The sequence below is a fragment of the Strongylocentrotus purpuratus genome, unplaced genomic scaffold (genome assembly GCF_000002235.5).
Source record: "Strongylocentrotus purpuratus isolate Spur 01 unplaced genomic scaffold, Spur_5.0 spur5_scaffold_19, whole genome shotgun sequence".
In the NCBI taxonomy this organism is placed as follows: Eukaryota; Metazoa; Echinodermata; class Echinoidea; order Camarodonta; family Strongylocentrotidae; genus Strongylocentrotus; species Strongylocentrotus purpuratus.
In genome coordinates, this window is record NW_022145604.1 from 5,826,645 (window position 1) to 5,843,875 (window position 17,231).

The window sequence follows — 17,231 nt, forward strand, 5'->3', positions numbered from 1 at the left end:
TTGGGCCATGTTACAGAGTATGACAGATGAATCAAGGCAAACAATAGATGAACAATTCCCCCCCCCCCCCCCCTCTCCAACGAAGCACACAGCTTCAATAGAAACTTCGAAAGTAAGGCTTCCATGGCCTATTTATAAAACAAATTTAATAAATAACCTGAGCCCATCTCATAAAACTTGGTTTCAAAATGTGATCATGGCATTTGAAATTGACTGTGAGCAAATTTGTTATAGAAATGGGACACTTGCAATTGATAAAAAGTTTGATGAAACAAGGCTCTGGTTTTGACAATGTTCAATCTTTAATAAGTGAAGCCATGGATCTTTTCATCTTCAAGCCTTCTTTCTCAAACCTTCTTTCTCAAGCCTTCTTTCTTAATACTCCTACTGCAATCGAGATTGAACAACTTTTTATAATCAAATGATAAATCTCTTTCCTCCATGACTAAATGGAAATGACTTTCTTTTTGTCCAGAGGAGAACACTTCAGAGTTTGCTTTAAAGCGGCAAGATCCTCAGAAGCAATTTCTAATTTTACTTTTCCAAATTTCTTCTCTAGCTTTTTGTTCTCTTGTTTTCTAGGACTCATCTTGAGCTTAATACAACAGCTGATTTCTCGGGGGAAAGAACAAGTTACTAATGTATAGTCAAGTGGGCTTCACATAGAGCTAAGTAGTGTAAACATTTTGACATTTATTTATAAAATGTTATTACAGGGTTAATAAGAATATTAAAAAGCGATCAAAAATTAAACTGTAATATTATTCTTCTTCCAAGAAAAGTGCTGCTTCAAGGCCTTGAAGATTGCGCACTGTGTCAGATATATGCATTAAAAGTATTTAGTTAATACAGTAACTGCAACATGGTACACAGGTAGATTACATTTGATTAAAAAAGAAAAGAAAAGAAAAGAAAAGAATCTGTCTTACCCCTGGATTCAGAAACATCTCATATTTGCGAAAGTCTTTTCGTAAGTGGAGTCTGCCATTCGTAGAGCTCAGGTGCTGCTTGTAGACCTCTAATACACTTTCGTGATCCTCTAGCGTCCTTTCTGCAATAAAAAATACAGGACAAAATTCTAGATAAGACAAACTCTTCAGGCGCTGAAACAAATTAAATTAAATACACATACATGTACATACAAATGTCATATATTTTAAAAAGAAGAAAAAGAAACTTAGTTTAACATCAGTCAACAATCTCTCCCCCCCCCCCCCCCCCATTTGATAAAAAGTGAGGAGTGATTGATTGGTTGAAGACTTGCGGGGGTGGGGGGCTTTGATGCACATGTATTCATGCACTAGCTTACATTTGTTTTTTGGGCTTAAAATAGCAAACAAAGAAGTGGATTGCATCAGAAATGATGATAGAGAGATTTAGTTCAAGTCCTAAATTTTCTTATGACATTTACAGCCGCGTGCCTTTACTGTGCCAAATATAAAATAACTTGTGATTTTCATGTGCAGGTAAGAATGCCACTTAGTCTTCCTCCCACCTACCCACACCCATCTATCTCTCCTCTCTCTTTCCACAAAGTTTGCCATGAGTAACTTGTGAAGACATGAGAAATGTACATGTATACACACCAAACTGCGATATTGATTATTGGACCGTTTGTAAATATACTATATCTGACAGTGATGTGGATTTTATAGCCCCGCAGTGGGATATGCAAGAGGGGGGAAATGGAAGATATTTGGCGTGATGCCAGTTGGACGGGACCCACTCCAGTTCAAAGTACTGCGTTTGCACCTTGGGTTGTAGAGTCAAGGAAAATGGGAGGGTGATCAAGAAGGACGAGGTGAAAGAGAGGTTAGAGGAAAGAAGGAAGGAATAGAGGAAAAGAAGATGGCCGGAAGGAAAGAGTGAAAGAGAGGTTGTGAAAGAGGGAAGGAATAAAGGAAAGGAAGAATAAAGGAAAGGAAGGCAGCTGGAAGGATAGCGTGGGATGTTATGTAAGGTGAGAGAAGGAAGGAATGAAAAAAAGGAAGAGAGCTGGAAGGATGACGTGGGATGTTATGTAAAGTGGAGAAGGAGCAGCATGGAAAAGAGAAGGTGGCTAGAAGGATAGGGTGAGAGAGAGAGGTTATGAAAGAAGGAAGGAATAAAATTAACAAGAGAAAGAAAAAAAAGGATTTGAAGGATAGGATGAAAGAGGGAAGGTATGACAGGATAAGAAAAGAAATTGGGTAGAAGATTAGGGTGAGAGTGAGGTTAAGAAAGACTTATTGGAATGTTGCCATTTTTGCAAGAAACTCCAGTCTTCCCACCTGATCTACTTTAGCAATCTCCGGACTAATCTAAATGATCTACATTTACCATCTCTTCCTAATCCTATGAAAAACTACCGTAACGGCCCAGTGAACTCTCAAACCCATTCAACATAGCAACAATAGTAATCAAGCACTATTTGTAAACATTGCATCTCCGTCAATGACGCTCATTAAAATCTTACTGCATTTTTCTCTGGTGAATCTCCTGTCTTATCGTCAACTTTGGTTGTTGTTTTTACTTTGCTTCTCTCTCGTAACAACTCGCGCAAGGAAATTATGGAACGATCTACACGGATCTCTCGCACCAAAGACAAATTTGCATTAATCTTTGACACCATTAACGTAAGTAAGCCCAACATTGCAAGCCGGAAATCGCAACCTTCATAACCCGTTTAAGCAAACAATGTAATCGACAGAGTAAACCATCAAGTCAAGTTTTAAGTTTTATGAGACTTTTTTATTTTTATTCATTTTCTTTATTTGAAAAGGCCAACTCGTAAAGTGGCGTGAGTATATTGTGACTGCAGTCGACATAGTTTGCTGGAGATAAGAAGATTACGATGGCTGATAGATAACTTATCAAGAGATACGAGTGTAATTAAAATTCCAATATTTGGCTCGGCAGACAGGTTAAAAGGAATTAAAAGACCTTTCTTTTATTTTGATTCAGACGTTATGAAACATGGAAAATTAATGCTGAGAGGGGAATTATGAAACTCCTGTTATAAAACTTCTGACTAAAAAATATTCATGATTACATGTCTGCAGTGACAGGAATGCAAATTGATTTTTTGTTGTTGTCTGATGCAATAGTTGGTGTAGGTATAATATAGGTGACATGAACATATAAACATACAGGTAAATGACATCACAGTTTCTTTTATTCTATATTTTATGCTGTGCTTGCTTTTCATAGTATTTTTATTGACTTTTCATATTCAGTCCACAAAGGTAACTTTAAAGTGTAAAATAAAATCTTCTTACCTAAATCAAGGTCCGGGAGCTCTTCTACGAGTGACCAGCTTTTGTCGTTAAGGGCGTGGTTCCTAGCAACCATCTGTCTGCAGATCTCCTCCACCCGGTGACTACCGTCTACCTGATAAACCTTTGTCATGCCATCTTCACTAAGCACCTTCACCAGCGCCTGTAAAAGCAAGAGATTTATAAAAATAAAAAATGATAATTTGGCTTTTTGTTACCATTTTACACGCTCGCTTGCTTTCTTCCCCTATCAGCGCTGTCGCTTGTTTGCCGCTTGTGCAGTTTTGCACAAAACAGTAGGCACAGATTGATGTAAGGAATGCTTTGTGCAGTATGATGGCTTTGCAACATTACCCATTTCTGGTCCTGATTTGCTCCATGACAACTCTTTTATCTTGCATTGTACCAGTTGAATAAATTTGAACCCTTTATCTACCGGTATTCCATTATAAACACAGTATAAGGCAAAGAGAGACTTTTTATGTGACATATAAAGCTCATTAACATATCTGGTACCTCCCCCCCCCCCCCCCCTCCCCACCCCTGATGTAATATCAAATTTCTTTGATTTTAGTTGACAAACATTAAAATAACACACCTTCATGATCATGCTGCTGTAAAGGTTTTTTCTTTCTCACATGAAATCTGGAAAAAGTGACCAGACAATTAATTCATACTCTTTCCTGTGAGAATGCCTCTCTTTTCTTTCTTTGCTACATCTTTTTTTGGAAATATGATACAATATTTACTGTTCTTTTGAAATCCAACCACCTTTTGTTTTTCTAGGAATGAGAATGTAACGTAAAAAGTAGTCACATAGAAACAAGACAAGGATGCCTCATGAAATTCGATAAGGTGATTTTTCATATTGTCATTGGCTCATCTTCAAATATTTGCAGTCCATCTCCCAATCTTTTGTTCTCCCCTCCTACAACTGAACTTCTTAGAAATGGAGTTTAGATTAGGTATTATGTTCAACGGATCATGTGTCCCAGTATGTTTACACACAATAAACACGTACCTCGGTAACAATGGCGCAGAATATGGAGCAGAATATACACAGTTGGAAGCATACATCTCAAAATGTTTCCAATGGCATAACATGGTTCCAGTCAATGTCATTATGGGGGTGAGCATCTATATCACTTATACTTGGTGACTTAAATAGGAACAGTTCAGTTTACAAGGAGAATTGTATAAACTATTAGTTTCTAATTAACCATCTTAAAGAGAAGGTTGAGTTCTGGGAAGAGGTGAAAAAATAATTTGTGAGTGTTATCATTGTATTATGCAAGTGTGGAAGAACATCAGATAAAAAATGTTCCCTGAAAAGCATAGCTCTTCAAATGCCTTAATATCCTAAACATGGCATGTAACATCATACAAATCGGGACAGATTTTTATGCCATATGTTTGTGTAGTCCCATATACATCTTTCTGTGTACAGTGCTTGTAACTTTACCAAGACTGGGCCATATTTCTTATCATTTTGATATTCCGGAACGTTGCAGTACACACCAATACTTATATGCTAGGTGATCAACCTTTTCTGATCGATTCCACAATATTTCTGTCACAACGTTTCTATCACAATGCAATCGAATGACCAGAACTCAACTTTATCTTTAACTATTTAAAAAGAGTTTCATAAGCAGCATCTTTTGACATTTGCATTAAGTGTGAGAACCTATACTGCCTGCTCCTCGTGTGTGTTTGTATACACTCCAGAACGTGACAGCCCAAACATGGCATCTAGCACACACGTGCAGATCTTCACAGAAGTTTGCCCAACACGTCACATGACACCAGCCAATGTTTACAGTCCCCTACGAGAGCGCGCGATAAAGTGCATCGGGTTGCGAGGCACTGATAAAATATGATAAAAGGCAGAGAAGGGTTTCGACAAATAAACACTGTAACCCAGATAACTTGCCTTTTATCTTTTTAAAATGCATTGTTTGATTAAGCCTCTACAACAAGTTTTCCAGTATTTGATAAAGAGGCTACTCGATTTCTTGAGAATCGATAAAGTGGACTGGAATGTGAACAAGTTCAAACTCTTGAAATGAGGCTTACATAACATGTTATGATCCCTATCACGCAGGGTTTACAAATTGGCAACACTTACATGTAGAACACGGTAATCTGACTTTTTGCACTGTTTTCTTAACCAATATATAGTCTCATAATACAATCATGACCATATGTTAGAATCTTCAAGTTAAATTCAAACTCCATATTCATCCAGCATGATGCAAGCTTCATTTGAAGTCTTTCTACGGGTTTTAGGTCAAGTTACATAACCACTGATGTTAAAGCAATCACTCATAATAACAAAAAGTAAGCTCATTTACAAATATCAAATCTGTATTATCTCCTACTGTAGTACTCATTTAGAAGTTTGGTAAGCCTCCCCCCCCCCCCTCTCCCCCACTACTCCCAAACAACAAAAACAACACAATAACAAAAATTACATAAAAAACCTTTTCGGTCAGATTTCCTTGATTTCAATGGATGAATAAGCAATAATGTAGCATTAAACAGTCGTTCTCCTCAAGTAGTCAATCCTTGACAAAATTACAAGTTCATTCTTGGGAGGAATTCCTGATCAGTCTCTAATTCTCAATTTTGACATCGGTTAGGCTACCAAACGTGAAGGACATCGACATCAAGGCCCTTAGGCAAGGCAGAGACAGCCTCCGATTTCCCTGACTACAAGTTCAAGATTTCCCACTTGATTTGATTATGGTCAGAGTTTCTTTGGCTGTAGTTGCATTGATTGAATTACTCGCCTGATGCATCCCACATGCATCTTTAGATTTTGTAACCGGCCGCGAACGAACGACGGGAAGAAAGAAAAAAAACCTAGTGAATTTTAATGCTTGCTTCTTCATCGTTCACTTCTTTTTCTTCTTTCTGTTTAACACCTCTCTGTAACAGGCAGGAGTTGATGACCTGACGCAGCTAGCCACTTACGTTGGGCACCTTGAGCAAAAGGGACTGTTCGGACTGCTGCTTCTTGCATAGATCAGTCATGGGGCCTGTTTCACAAAGCCTTTTTTCAAAAAATCAGTGACAAATCTGCTGATAACCAATCAGAAGAAAGGATTTCAGTAGCTTATAACAATAACTGTCATTTGTCATTGATGACAAGTTTTGTGAAACGCCCCCCTGCAGGGCATCTTGATTCCAACTGAACGCGTCGCGGCACCTGTATGATCTGAAAATTTCCCATCGATCAAAGCCAATGTTAACAATTCTGTAGGTTCACTCAAGGCGATAAACTTTGTTTTAGCAACCAGGGGGGTGTTTCACAAAACTTGTCATCGGTGACAAATGTTAAAAGCTACTGAAATCCTTGCTTCTGATTGGTTATCAGCAGATTTGTCACTGATTTTTGTCATTTGTCATTGAAAAAAGGCTTTGTGAAACAGGTCCCATATTGTGTCTCACAGAATGATCCAACCTTTTACAAGCCATGCTAACAGGCCCGGCGTGTCCTCCAGAATTGCTGCCAACTTCAAATTGATAGAATCGCGTCACGTTCTCATCTTCGCCTAAATGAAGAAAGCAGGAGAATCGCCTCCTCATCCTCTTCCCGAACTAATGGGTACTTCAAATGAGGGCCCGGATCTTCAATTGCTCGGCCCTCACACGACAACAGCAAGGGCATTCTTCCTCCTCCTGCCCCCTCCGACCTGCATTTGGCATGTCCGTGAACTTGAGCGGTCACTCACGTAGACAAGCGAAGAAGATGTCGCAATGACATGAAGTCATTCGTGTTCATCATGCCTAGATGTGGGAACATCATATGCTCGCTCTATCATACAACTAATGATGTATCCACTCATCTTCATCATGCCTTCACGGTGCACAAGCACAATCTCCTTGTTACCACACGTCTTCAATCGATGAGAATTCCTGTTACGTCTTAGTGTGATGTAATGTTAGAAATCTCTCCATATGGCTAACCCAAGTTTGTCCTAATTTTTCAGTTGGGTAAATATTGCTCTTCTTCATGTTACTCACTTCTCCACATTTCCATACATTTTTATACAAAAGTGTCTGTCAAAAAACAAGATACTGAATTTTTTCTTCAATTGATTTACTGATACATGCAGCACATTGAACATTCATGTAACACATGAAATGAATACCCGAAAAGAACAAAATATATTACTTCTTCAACTACATACCTGTGTGATGTTGTCATTGTTGTTAGTTTCCTCCAAAGTCTTCTTCTCTTTAAGCTTCTGTCTCAGAAATAATTCCTCCTAAAATAAGATGAAAAATGGGGAAAAAGATGCACGCACAAATTAATTGTCTGGTGGTAGTCAATATCAAATTAAATAAATGTCAATAATTTCCTCTTTTTCAAAGAATAGACGGCTGGGGGTATAATCAAACAAATTGCCGTGGTGAAATGACAGTTTTTATTTTTGAGAACAGATGTGATTTTCGTGTACATGTACATGGTAGCGCTCAAATGGAAAATAAGAAGAAAAACAAAACAAGAACAAAAACAATGCAATTTGACAAAAATTACATTTTTCTCTTGAAAACAGCCTAAAAAATCTAAGCAAATGACTTACTGAGATCTGATGGAGAAAAAAATTATGGTACCTAGATCTAATGCCTTTTTTTAAAGTTGTCTAATTTTTTGTGGATTTTTCATGTTCTCATATTTATTTGAGCCTTGTGCACATTACCGGTAGTCATGTGAAGTTTGTGTATTATAAATACTCTATATCATCATTATTGTTATTATTATATCACATTTTAAAAAACAAAAAACATTTGATGATGGTACGCCTACTCAGTTCAATTCTGATCACGTTGAGGAAGGAAGTAGTCTAAATATAATTCCTAAAGCCTACGCATCGATAAAAACAGCATTTTTATTTATGCATTATGCCTCTTCAGGGATGCAATTACCAGTGTCTATTTTTGCAAAGATGTTATGTTATATTCGTAACACAGGAACTGTCTATAACTCAGGAAATAACACTTTGCATTGAAAAAAAATAGACACAACAACAGAAATAATTGAAAAATAGTGAGAGCATCACCTTAAAATATAATGTAGAAACTACTTGTGTGAGATACATCAGCATAAATGAATGCATAAATGAACGCATAAATGAACATAAATGTATTTGGACTCGGCTGCAAGTGTATGTTGCGGCATTAAATTTGACTACAGTCAAGCCTACAACTTTAATCCATTCACTTCTTGATTATTTTTAATGCATTTATGTCTAATAGTTTTACGCAAAGTTGAGAGTACTATTAAACGTAACTTGAAAAATACCATGAAAGGGTTTTATCTGTCCCTTTATTAAAGATAAACTTTAGTACTGGTAATGCGATTGCATTGTGAAAGAAAAGGTGTGGAAAGGATCAGAAACAGTTGATCATGTAGCATGTAAGTATTGGTGTGCACTGCAAGGTTCTGGAGTCATCAAAATCATAATAAATTTGACCGAGTCTTGGTAAAGTAACAAGCACATACACAGAAAGCTATGTATGGGACAACACGCATTGTGTCGGGGTTGGTACTACCTTGATTCCTTGTCTTTCTATGCTCATTACTCAGCCAGTATACATTTTCTTCCAAAATCGTTTGGCACATGTCATTTATTTGTAATCTTGAACATTCAGTGTAAGTTTCGTTTGATTCTGTGAGAAATAATTTTCTTTTTTTTACCAGTACTCAACTTTATCTTTAACTTCAAACTGTAAACCTATCACAGGCCTCGAATTACATCAAATTTGGGTCAAGGCCACTTTTTTGAGAGGGCACAAATCCACTGAAACGGGCACAAATCTATCCTAAGGGGCACTAAGGCCAACGTGGAAAGTGCGCGTAAGATCACCTCACGCCGTTGTTTTCAAGGTGGGGGGGGGGGGGGGATATGTGCACCCAGGGGCGGATCCAGGATTTCTTCCTTAGGGGGGGGGGGGGGGGGCCCACTTTTTTTTTGTCCCCCCAAAAAATTGCAACGGCTCAGCCAGCCGCTGAATAAGCGGGGGGGGGGGGGGGGGGGGGGGGGGGGTGGGTAAGAGGACACTTTTTTTGTTTTTTGGTCTCGAAATTTGAAAATTTGACATTTTGTTCCCTTTGGGGAGGGGTGGGGGGGGGGGGGGTGAGGTCACCTTTTTTAGATCAGCCATTGGCATAATTTTTTTTTTTGTGTGTGTGTTTCATTTAAAAAAAAAAAGGGGGGGGGGGTTTGCTTCAAAATACAGACATAAATGTTTTTTGGTCTCGAAATTTGAAAATTTGACATTTTGTTCCCTAAGTTTGGGGAGGGGTGGGAGGGGTTGAGGTCACCTTTTTTAGATCAGCCATTGGCATAATTTTTTTTGTGTGTGTTTCATTTAAAAAAAAAAGGGGGGGGGGGGTTTGCTTCAAAATACAGACATAAAAAAAACAAAGGGGGGGGTTTAACGCCCCAAACCCCCCCCCCCCCCCCCTGCGTACGTGCCTGCTCGTCTGAATACAGTTCCCCTCCCTCCGCGCAAAGCGTGGAAGCTTTTACGTTTCAGTAAATCATTAGAGAAAGAAGAGGATTCGTTGTACCGTTTTTTACTCTTAATCCTCGTCTAAATTCATCGCCCCCCCCCCTCCCCCGCAAAGCTCGGAAGCTTTTACGTTTCATTAAATCATTAGAGAAAGAAGACGATTCGTTGTACCGTTCTCGAAAATAATCCTCGCCTGCATGAATACAGTTTTTTGTCTGCTCCTTTTTCTTCATACGTCCTCTTCCTTTTCTCTCCTTTCTTTTTTGGCTCTTTTTTTTGGGGGGGGGGCGCCCCCACTGCCCCCCCCCCGGCTACGTGCCTGCGGTCAGATGAACATCTTTTGATACCTTGTTCGTCCCCGGAAACTCATGGGTTGAAGGCAAATTACGGTCAGATAAGCATTCAGGGGCCCGCCTCAGGGCCCCTGGTGGAGTCGAGGGTGCGGAAACTCCTGAATTTCAGGGGTTTCAGGCATTTGATTACGGTCAGATGAACATATTTTTATACCTTATTTGTGAAACTGGCAGGATACTGATTGGCCTGAGGTCCAGCGGGCGGAGCCCCCAGAAGCCCATGGGTTTAAAGCATTACATTACCGTCAGATTAGCATCCAGTGGGGTCCAGGGGGCAGAGCCCCCGGAAGCTCAGGGGTTTAAGCATTTGATTACAGTCAGATGAACATATTTTTATACTTTATTTGTGACACTGGCAGGACACTGATTGGTCCAGCGGGCGGAGCCCCAGAAGATCAAGGGTTTTAGGCACTAAATTGCAGTCAGATGAGTATCAAGAGGCCTGCCAAAGGGCCCTTGGTTGGGTCCCAGGGGCAGAGCCCTCGGAAGCTCAGGGGTCTTAGGCGTTTAATTACGATCAGATGAGCAATTTTTGATACCTTATTTTGTTGAGAAACTGGTAGTTAACTATTTTTTCTTTCTTGCTCTCTTTCTTTCTATTTCTCTTTAAAATGCTTTTCAAAAAAAAATTGGGGGGGGGGGGGGAGCTGGAGGGGGGGGGGGGAGTTTCCCCTTTGACGTTTCATTGAATTATTAGAGAAAGAAGATGATTCGTTGTACCGTTCTTGACTCTTTATCCTTTTCTGAATTCCAAGGGAAGCGCGGAAGCTTAGACGTTTTTAATAAATTATTAGGGAAAGAAGACGATTCGTCTCGATCTCGACTACAGGTATTATCCTTTTCTGAACTCAATTCACACCCCTCCCGCGCGATGGGCGGAAGCTATGACGTTTTAATTAAAACGTATGGGAAAGAAGACGATTCTTTGTACCATTATCTCGACTCTTAATCCTTTTCTGATTTAATTCCAGACCCTCCTCCCGAGAAAAATCCAAGTTTTTCACTGATTAAAAACTGTGAAAACGCACCAAAAAAGGTCACAACGCGAAGTAAAGATGTTGAACCAACGATGGGTAAACAAAACTTCCCGATATTGATTGGTTCAAATAAAAAGGATGGATTGAAAAACTAAGCCTAAGTCATTACGGTTTTTGTGCCAAACGTTTCAGTCATTTGGATGAAGACATTTTTTCATATCTCCGTATCGGCAATTAAGTCACGCCAATTAATTTAGAAGTTCCATAGTGGAAATTAAGTCTCGCCAATAATTATTGTTTTAGATCTCCGTAGGGGCAACAAAGTCTTGCCGATTATCATTGTTTTAGATCTCCGTAGGGGCAACAAAGCCTTGCTGATAATTATTGTTTTTAGAGCTCCGTAGGGGCAACAAAACCTTCCAGTAATTATTGTTTTCAGAGCTCCGGAGGGGCAACAAAACCTTGCCGACTATTATTGTTTTTAGAGCTCCGGAGGTGCAACAAAACCTTCCGGTAATTATTGTTTTTAGAGCTCCGTAGGGGCAACAAAACCTTCCGGTAATTATTGTTTTTAGAGCTCCGTAGGGGCAACAAAACCTTCCAGTAATTATTGTTTTCAGAGTGCGAGGGGCAACAAAACCTTCCGATAATTACTGTTTTTAGAGCCTCGGAGGGGCAACAAAACCTTGCCGACTATCATTGTTTCTAGAGTTCCGGAGGGGCAACAAAACCTTCCGGTAATTATTGTTTTTAGAGCTCCGTAGGGGCAACAAAACCTTCCGGTAATTATTGTTTTTAGAGCTCCGGAGGGGCAACAAAACCTTGCCGACTATCATTGTGTTTAGAGTTCCGGAGGGGCAACAAAACCTTCCGGTAATTATTGTTTTTGGAGCTCCGGAGGGGCAACAAAACCTTGCCGATAAATATTGTTTTTAGAGTTCCGGAGGGGCAACAAAACCTTGCCGACTATTATTGTTTTTAGAGCTCCAAAGGGCCAACAAAACCTTCCGGTAATTATTGTTTTTAGAGCTCCGTAGGGGCAACAAAACCTTCCTGTAATTATTGTTTTTAGAGCATCGGAGGGGCAACTAAACCTTGCCGACTATCATTGTTTTTAGAGCTCCGGAGGGGCTACAAAACCTTCCGGTAATTATTGTGTTTAGAGCTCCGGAGGGGCAACAAAACCTTCCGATAATTATTGTTTTTAGAGCATCGGAGGGGCAACTAAACCTTGCCGACTATCATTGTTTTTAGAGCTCCGGAGGGGCTACAAAACCTTCCGGTAATTATTGTGTTTAGAGCTCCGGAGGGGCAACAAAACCTTCCGATAATTATTGTTTTTAGAGCCAAGGAGGGGCAACAAAACCTTCCGATAATTATTGTTTTTAGAGCCTCGGAGGGGCAACAAAACCTTGCCGACTATCATTGTTTTTAGAGCTCCGGAGGGGCAACAAAACCTTCCGATAATTATTGTTTTTAGAGCCTCGGAGGGGCAACAAAACCTTGCCGACTATCATTGTTTTTAGAGCTCCGGAGGGGCAACAAAACCTTCCGGTAATTATTGTTTTTAGAGCTCCGGAGGGGCAACAAAACCTTCCGATAATTACTGTTTTTAGAGCCTCGGAGGGGCAACAAAACCTTGCCGACTATCATTGTTTTTAGAGTTCCGGAGGGGCAACAAAACCTTCCGGTAATTATTGTTTTTAGAGCTCCGGAGGGGCAACAAAACCTTCCGATAATTATTGTTTTTAGAGCATCGGAGGGGCAACAAAACCTTCCGGTAATTATTGTTTTTAGAGCTCCGGAGGGGCAACAAAACCTTCCGATAATTACTGTTTTTAGAGCCTCGGAGGGGCAACAAAACCTTGCCGACTATCATTGTTTTTAGAATTCCGGAGGGGCAACAAAACCTTCCGGTAATTATTGTTTTTAGAGCTCCGGAGGGGCAACAAAACCTTCCGATAATTATTGTTTTTAGAGCCTCGGAGGGGCAACAAAACCTTGCCGACTATCATTGTTTTTAGAGCTCCGGAGGGGCAACAAAACCTTCCGGTAATTATTGTTTTTAGAGCTCCGGAGGGGCAACAAAACCTTGCCGACTACCATTGTTTTTAGAGCTCCGGAGGGGCAACAAAACCTTGCCGACTATCATTGTTTTTAGAGCTCTGTATGGGCAACAAAACCTTTTTGAACATTACAAGTCGGGTTGGCTTACGATGACTATAATGTCGGCAAAACTTTTGTGGATTAAATATTGTGGCCGTAAACGGTTTGATTTTGAAAAGGGCATTCCGGCCAATGAGAGGGGCATGGCGGCAAATTGCCGATTGCCGGTGGGTAATTCGAGCCCTGCTATCATAATCATAGCTATCCTAAGGCTAAGCATGAGGCAATAGTTCTCAAAAAGCCATATAAATCTGTTACAAGGTAGTGTGTGACAAAGTGCGTTGCCCTTTTTATTGTTGGGACTTCAAAACTTCAAATAATGGACAATTATCTAAACTTTAACCAAAAGAACAATAGGCCTCAAATAAAATACATTCATCAAAACAAGATACTTGAAACTTATATACCTAAAAAAAGATCATCGAACAGATTTTCTTCGTCCTAACTTTCATGAAATCAAGCCAAACCAGACCTTTTGCAAATATATCAAATTCAGAATCAGAGCCTTGACTTCCTGTCAGAGTTATGGTTATTCAACCTTTTATTGTTATTCTCATACAAAAAGATAAACTTGACCTAACCAATAAAAATTTCCTCTCCTTCGGAAAGGAGCAATAAATAAATAAAAACATCGTGACACGCTTTTGTCTTGAAGTTCACGGGCACCCGCCCGTCCTCGAGGGCCGCCACTACGCTGACTGATCCCTTTAAATAGTTTCCTGGCTTGTCCATCATTGGAGGGTAAGCTTAAGGAATGTGCTCCTGTTTTGCCTGAGTTATGGCTCTCATCAATTAAGGTTGATGGACACGTCTTACAAGTAGCTTCATATGGGGGCATCAACTTGGGTTATTTTTAGAAGGAACATACAGTCAGTAGTATACTGCATGCAAGAGAACCGAATGGCTTCACTGAATGGCTTCAATGAGAACGCTTTTTGCACGATGTATTTTTCACACACAAATTCATGTGACATGGAGATCAAAATATGTTATTTCCTGTAAACTTGTTTTCATACAAAGTGCTTTCTTTGAAATAACAACTTTTAAACATACAATAACAATAACAATTCTCAGTGGCTCAAGTAATTTGTTTTCCCACTCTATATCTCTTATTCAACATTCCTCCTCCTCCCACCCTGTCTACCCTCTTTCCTTCCCTGTCTTCCTTCCCCCTCCATCTCTCTCCCTCCATCTCTCTCCCTCCATCTCTCTCTCCATCTCTCTCCCTCCCTCTCTCTCTCTCCATCTCTCTCCCTCCATCTCTCTCCCTCCCTCTCTCTCTCCCTCACTTCCCTCTCTCCGTACCCTCTTTCCCTCTCTGTTTCTATTTCTCTCCCCTCACCCCCCCCCCTCCCCCTCCCTCTCTCTAACCATGCTCTAACTCTCTTGTTTGATTTTGTGAGAACTTTTATCCATTCACAGACCCCAAGAAGAAACTCACAAAAATCTCAACAGATGTGCAGTCACTCACCCTAAAATCATAGCGGAGGCATAGAAATACATTGGCATCTGTTTGGATACTGCCCAAATCTCATGCATGGTTAAAAATAGAATGCTGCTAATTTATTCTATAAATGGCAACATTTAAACCAATGCAGCTTCTTTTTAATAAAAGACAATTTTTTTTTGTATGGCTTCTTGATTGATGAAATTCATTAACCGAAACCTTCTTGATCTAAATTTAAATCCCCCACCCACAGGGCCGTTTCCTTACTCCCCGCATTGTGGTGTCAGTAGTCTGGCTGATCGTTATTATATATATAGAAAGAGGACAACTTTGCTAAAAATAAACTCAAGAACTAATTAGCGGAAATATTCCCGCTGGGGGCGGTTTTCCAATTCTACCAATCAGATTAACGATGCCTAGTAGACTGATAGACTATTGATGCCTAATAATGAGGATAGAGCCCTTTGCGCGAGAGCTGCATCTTTTACATATCATCTGCTGAGAGGCCGAAGGGGGTTAAGTCATAGGCTTAATACTCAAAATGACACAAATTGCTATTTTTATGACTCATACTGTTGGTGATAAACCTATTGAAATATTTAATAACCACAAAGAATCAGAACTAACTGTTATTACTGAATGGCTTTTTTAAGATAAAAGAACACAGGCCTCCATATCGTTTTAAGACACACAAGAAAAATAGTCCCAAGAAACAAATACAATGAATAAACATATAGGTAGCAGAAACAGAATACTTACAAGATGCATATATATGATATATTTTGGAAGAGTTTTAAAAAGAACCTCTCTCTAGAGAAGGGGAAATGCATGGTTGCATACAATTTCCATGTTTTATTTTACATACAATTTTCCCAGACTGAGTCTACCCAGATTCTTTATCAAGTTCTGATAAAAACAATGACCAAACATCTGTTTCACTCCAAGACGTTCACACACGAAAACTTCAATTATATACACAATTCTATTGTTCCCAAACTGAATTGGGACGACTATACAGCAATGGGACAAACTGTTAGCTTTCCAAGTGCAATGTAAATGTAGTTAGCATTGATTTACAGCTGTCTGTAATAGAGGGGGACGGGGCAGAACGATGATGACGATTTATGAGCAAACTGCAGGAGATTCCAGCTGCCTTGAAAGACTCCCTAGACAGTGTGAAAGCAGTGCTAAAGCACTTTGACTGAGAATTTGTCATGGACGGTTCCGAGAAAAAAAACCATTGCCTTCATTTCAACTTTCGGCTATCCTCTTGAAAACTCATTCATATCCTATCCCCTTTTCCCCTGGTTCCTTGAATGTCTCAAGAAACTTCTCCTGAATGAGTCTAGGAGAGAAAAAGTCAACATTACCTGCAAAGTTATTTTTTGGGAAACAAATATTTCACTTGTGTTTATTTGTATTAGTGACCTTGATGTCTTCAATACTTAAAGAAGGAATGTTCATTCGAAACACAAGCTGCATAGGACCCACTGAGGAGAGAACCTGAACATTCTTACTTTAGTACATACACTGTAGTATCCTTGAACTGTCCCTCTTCCCCCCTAAAAAATATAATTATAAGGAACATACCACAGCAGAGCCTAGCGTTGTTTTCCATCTTGGACTGCATCCGCCCAGCTCAGGGAAGGGGTCCGGTACCTGTGCCTCGTCCCCGTCGCTACCCCCACTGCTGCTCTCGCTCTGCCCCCTCCGAGGGAACGACGAGCTGAGCGGGGCGGTGGCCACCGGCTCTCGCAGATCTTCCGGCATCGACTTGCTCCTCCATTCGCGATCGAGGCGCGGGATGAAGCGAGACGTGAGGCTGTTGCTATGCTGGAGCTGATGCCTTTCATGAAGATGATGATTGTGGTGGTCATTGACGACCTGATGATTGTTGCTATGGTTCTGGTTGTGGGGGGAGCGGGGTTGGGTTCTTGTGGGTGTGGCCGGCTGGCTGGCTTGACGACACATGTAGATACCGTTGAGACCGCCCTGCTGCGCAGAGAGATGGTTGTTTAATGATTCAGTGCTGGCCAATAGCGGCCTGTCTTCGTTGTATGTGGGGAAGGAATTCATGCCGTTAACTAGGGCATCCAAGTCCACGTCGTCTGTAAGAAGATCCAGAGAAGAAACAACGAAAATTGAAAGTCAACAAATCAAATTTGCATCCGTGAATACATATTTCTGAGAAAGTAAACAATTAACTGACTACAGTATATCTTGTGATAAATGCACTATTTGTACATCCATGCACAATATGAAATGAGCGATTCGTAGATAAGTCAGAACAAAATACATCAGGATTCAATCACAATATTTTCCTTTGCTTGAACGGATTTAAATGACATTGATAAGAAATGTGAGAGCACTCTTAAAATGTCAAAATCAAAAGATCATGATTACGGAAGATGTTTAAACACTCCCTCCACTTAGGATTTCCTTCGCTCATATATTATGTACAAACAACTCGACAAGATCAATAAACAGCGTGTTCATACCTCAGTGATTA

The 17,231-nt window shown here is 40.1% G+C and overlaps 1 protein-coding gene across 2 annotated transcripts in view; it reads right to left on the reverse strand.

Annotated features, from left to right (window-relative positions):
* LOC583684 (growth factor receptor-bound protein 14) overlaps nucleotides 1-17,231 on the reverse strand; it is a 53,539-nt gene that overhangs the window by 12,350 nt on the left and 23,958 nt on the right. For both annotated transcript variants that reach the window (XM_030990118.1, XM_783585.5), the window contains exons 3-6: nucleotides 16,313-16,830; nucleotides 7,451-7,528; nucleotides 3,258-3,417; nucleotides 930-1,051 (exon numbers count right to left, since the gene is read on the reverse strand). In XM_030990118.1, the coding sequence (XP_030845978.1) occupies nucleotides 930-1,051; nucleotides 3,258-3,417; nucleotides 7,451-7,528; nucleotides 16,313-16,830 (878 nt within the window). The remainder of the gene's footprint in view (nucleotides 1-929; nucleotides 1,052-3,257; nucleotides 3,418-7,450; nucleotides 7,529-16,312; nucleotides 16,831-17,231) is intronic.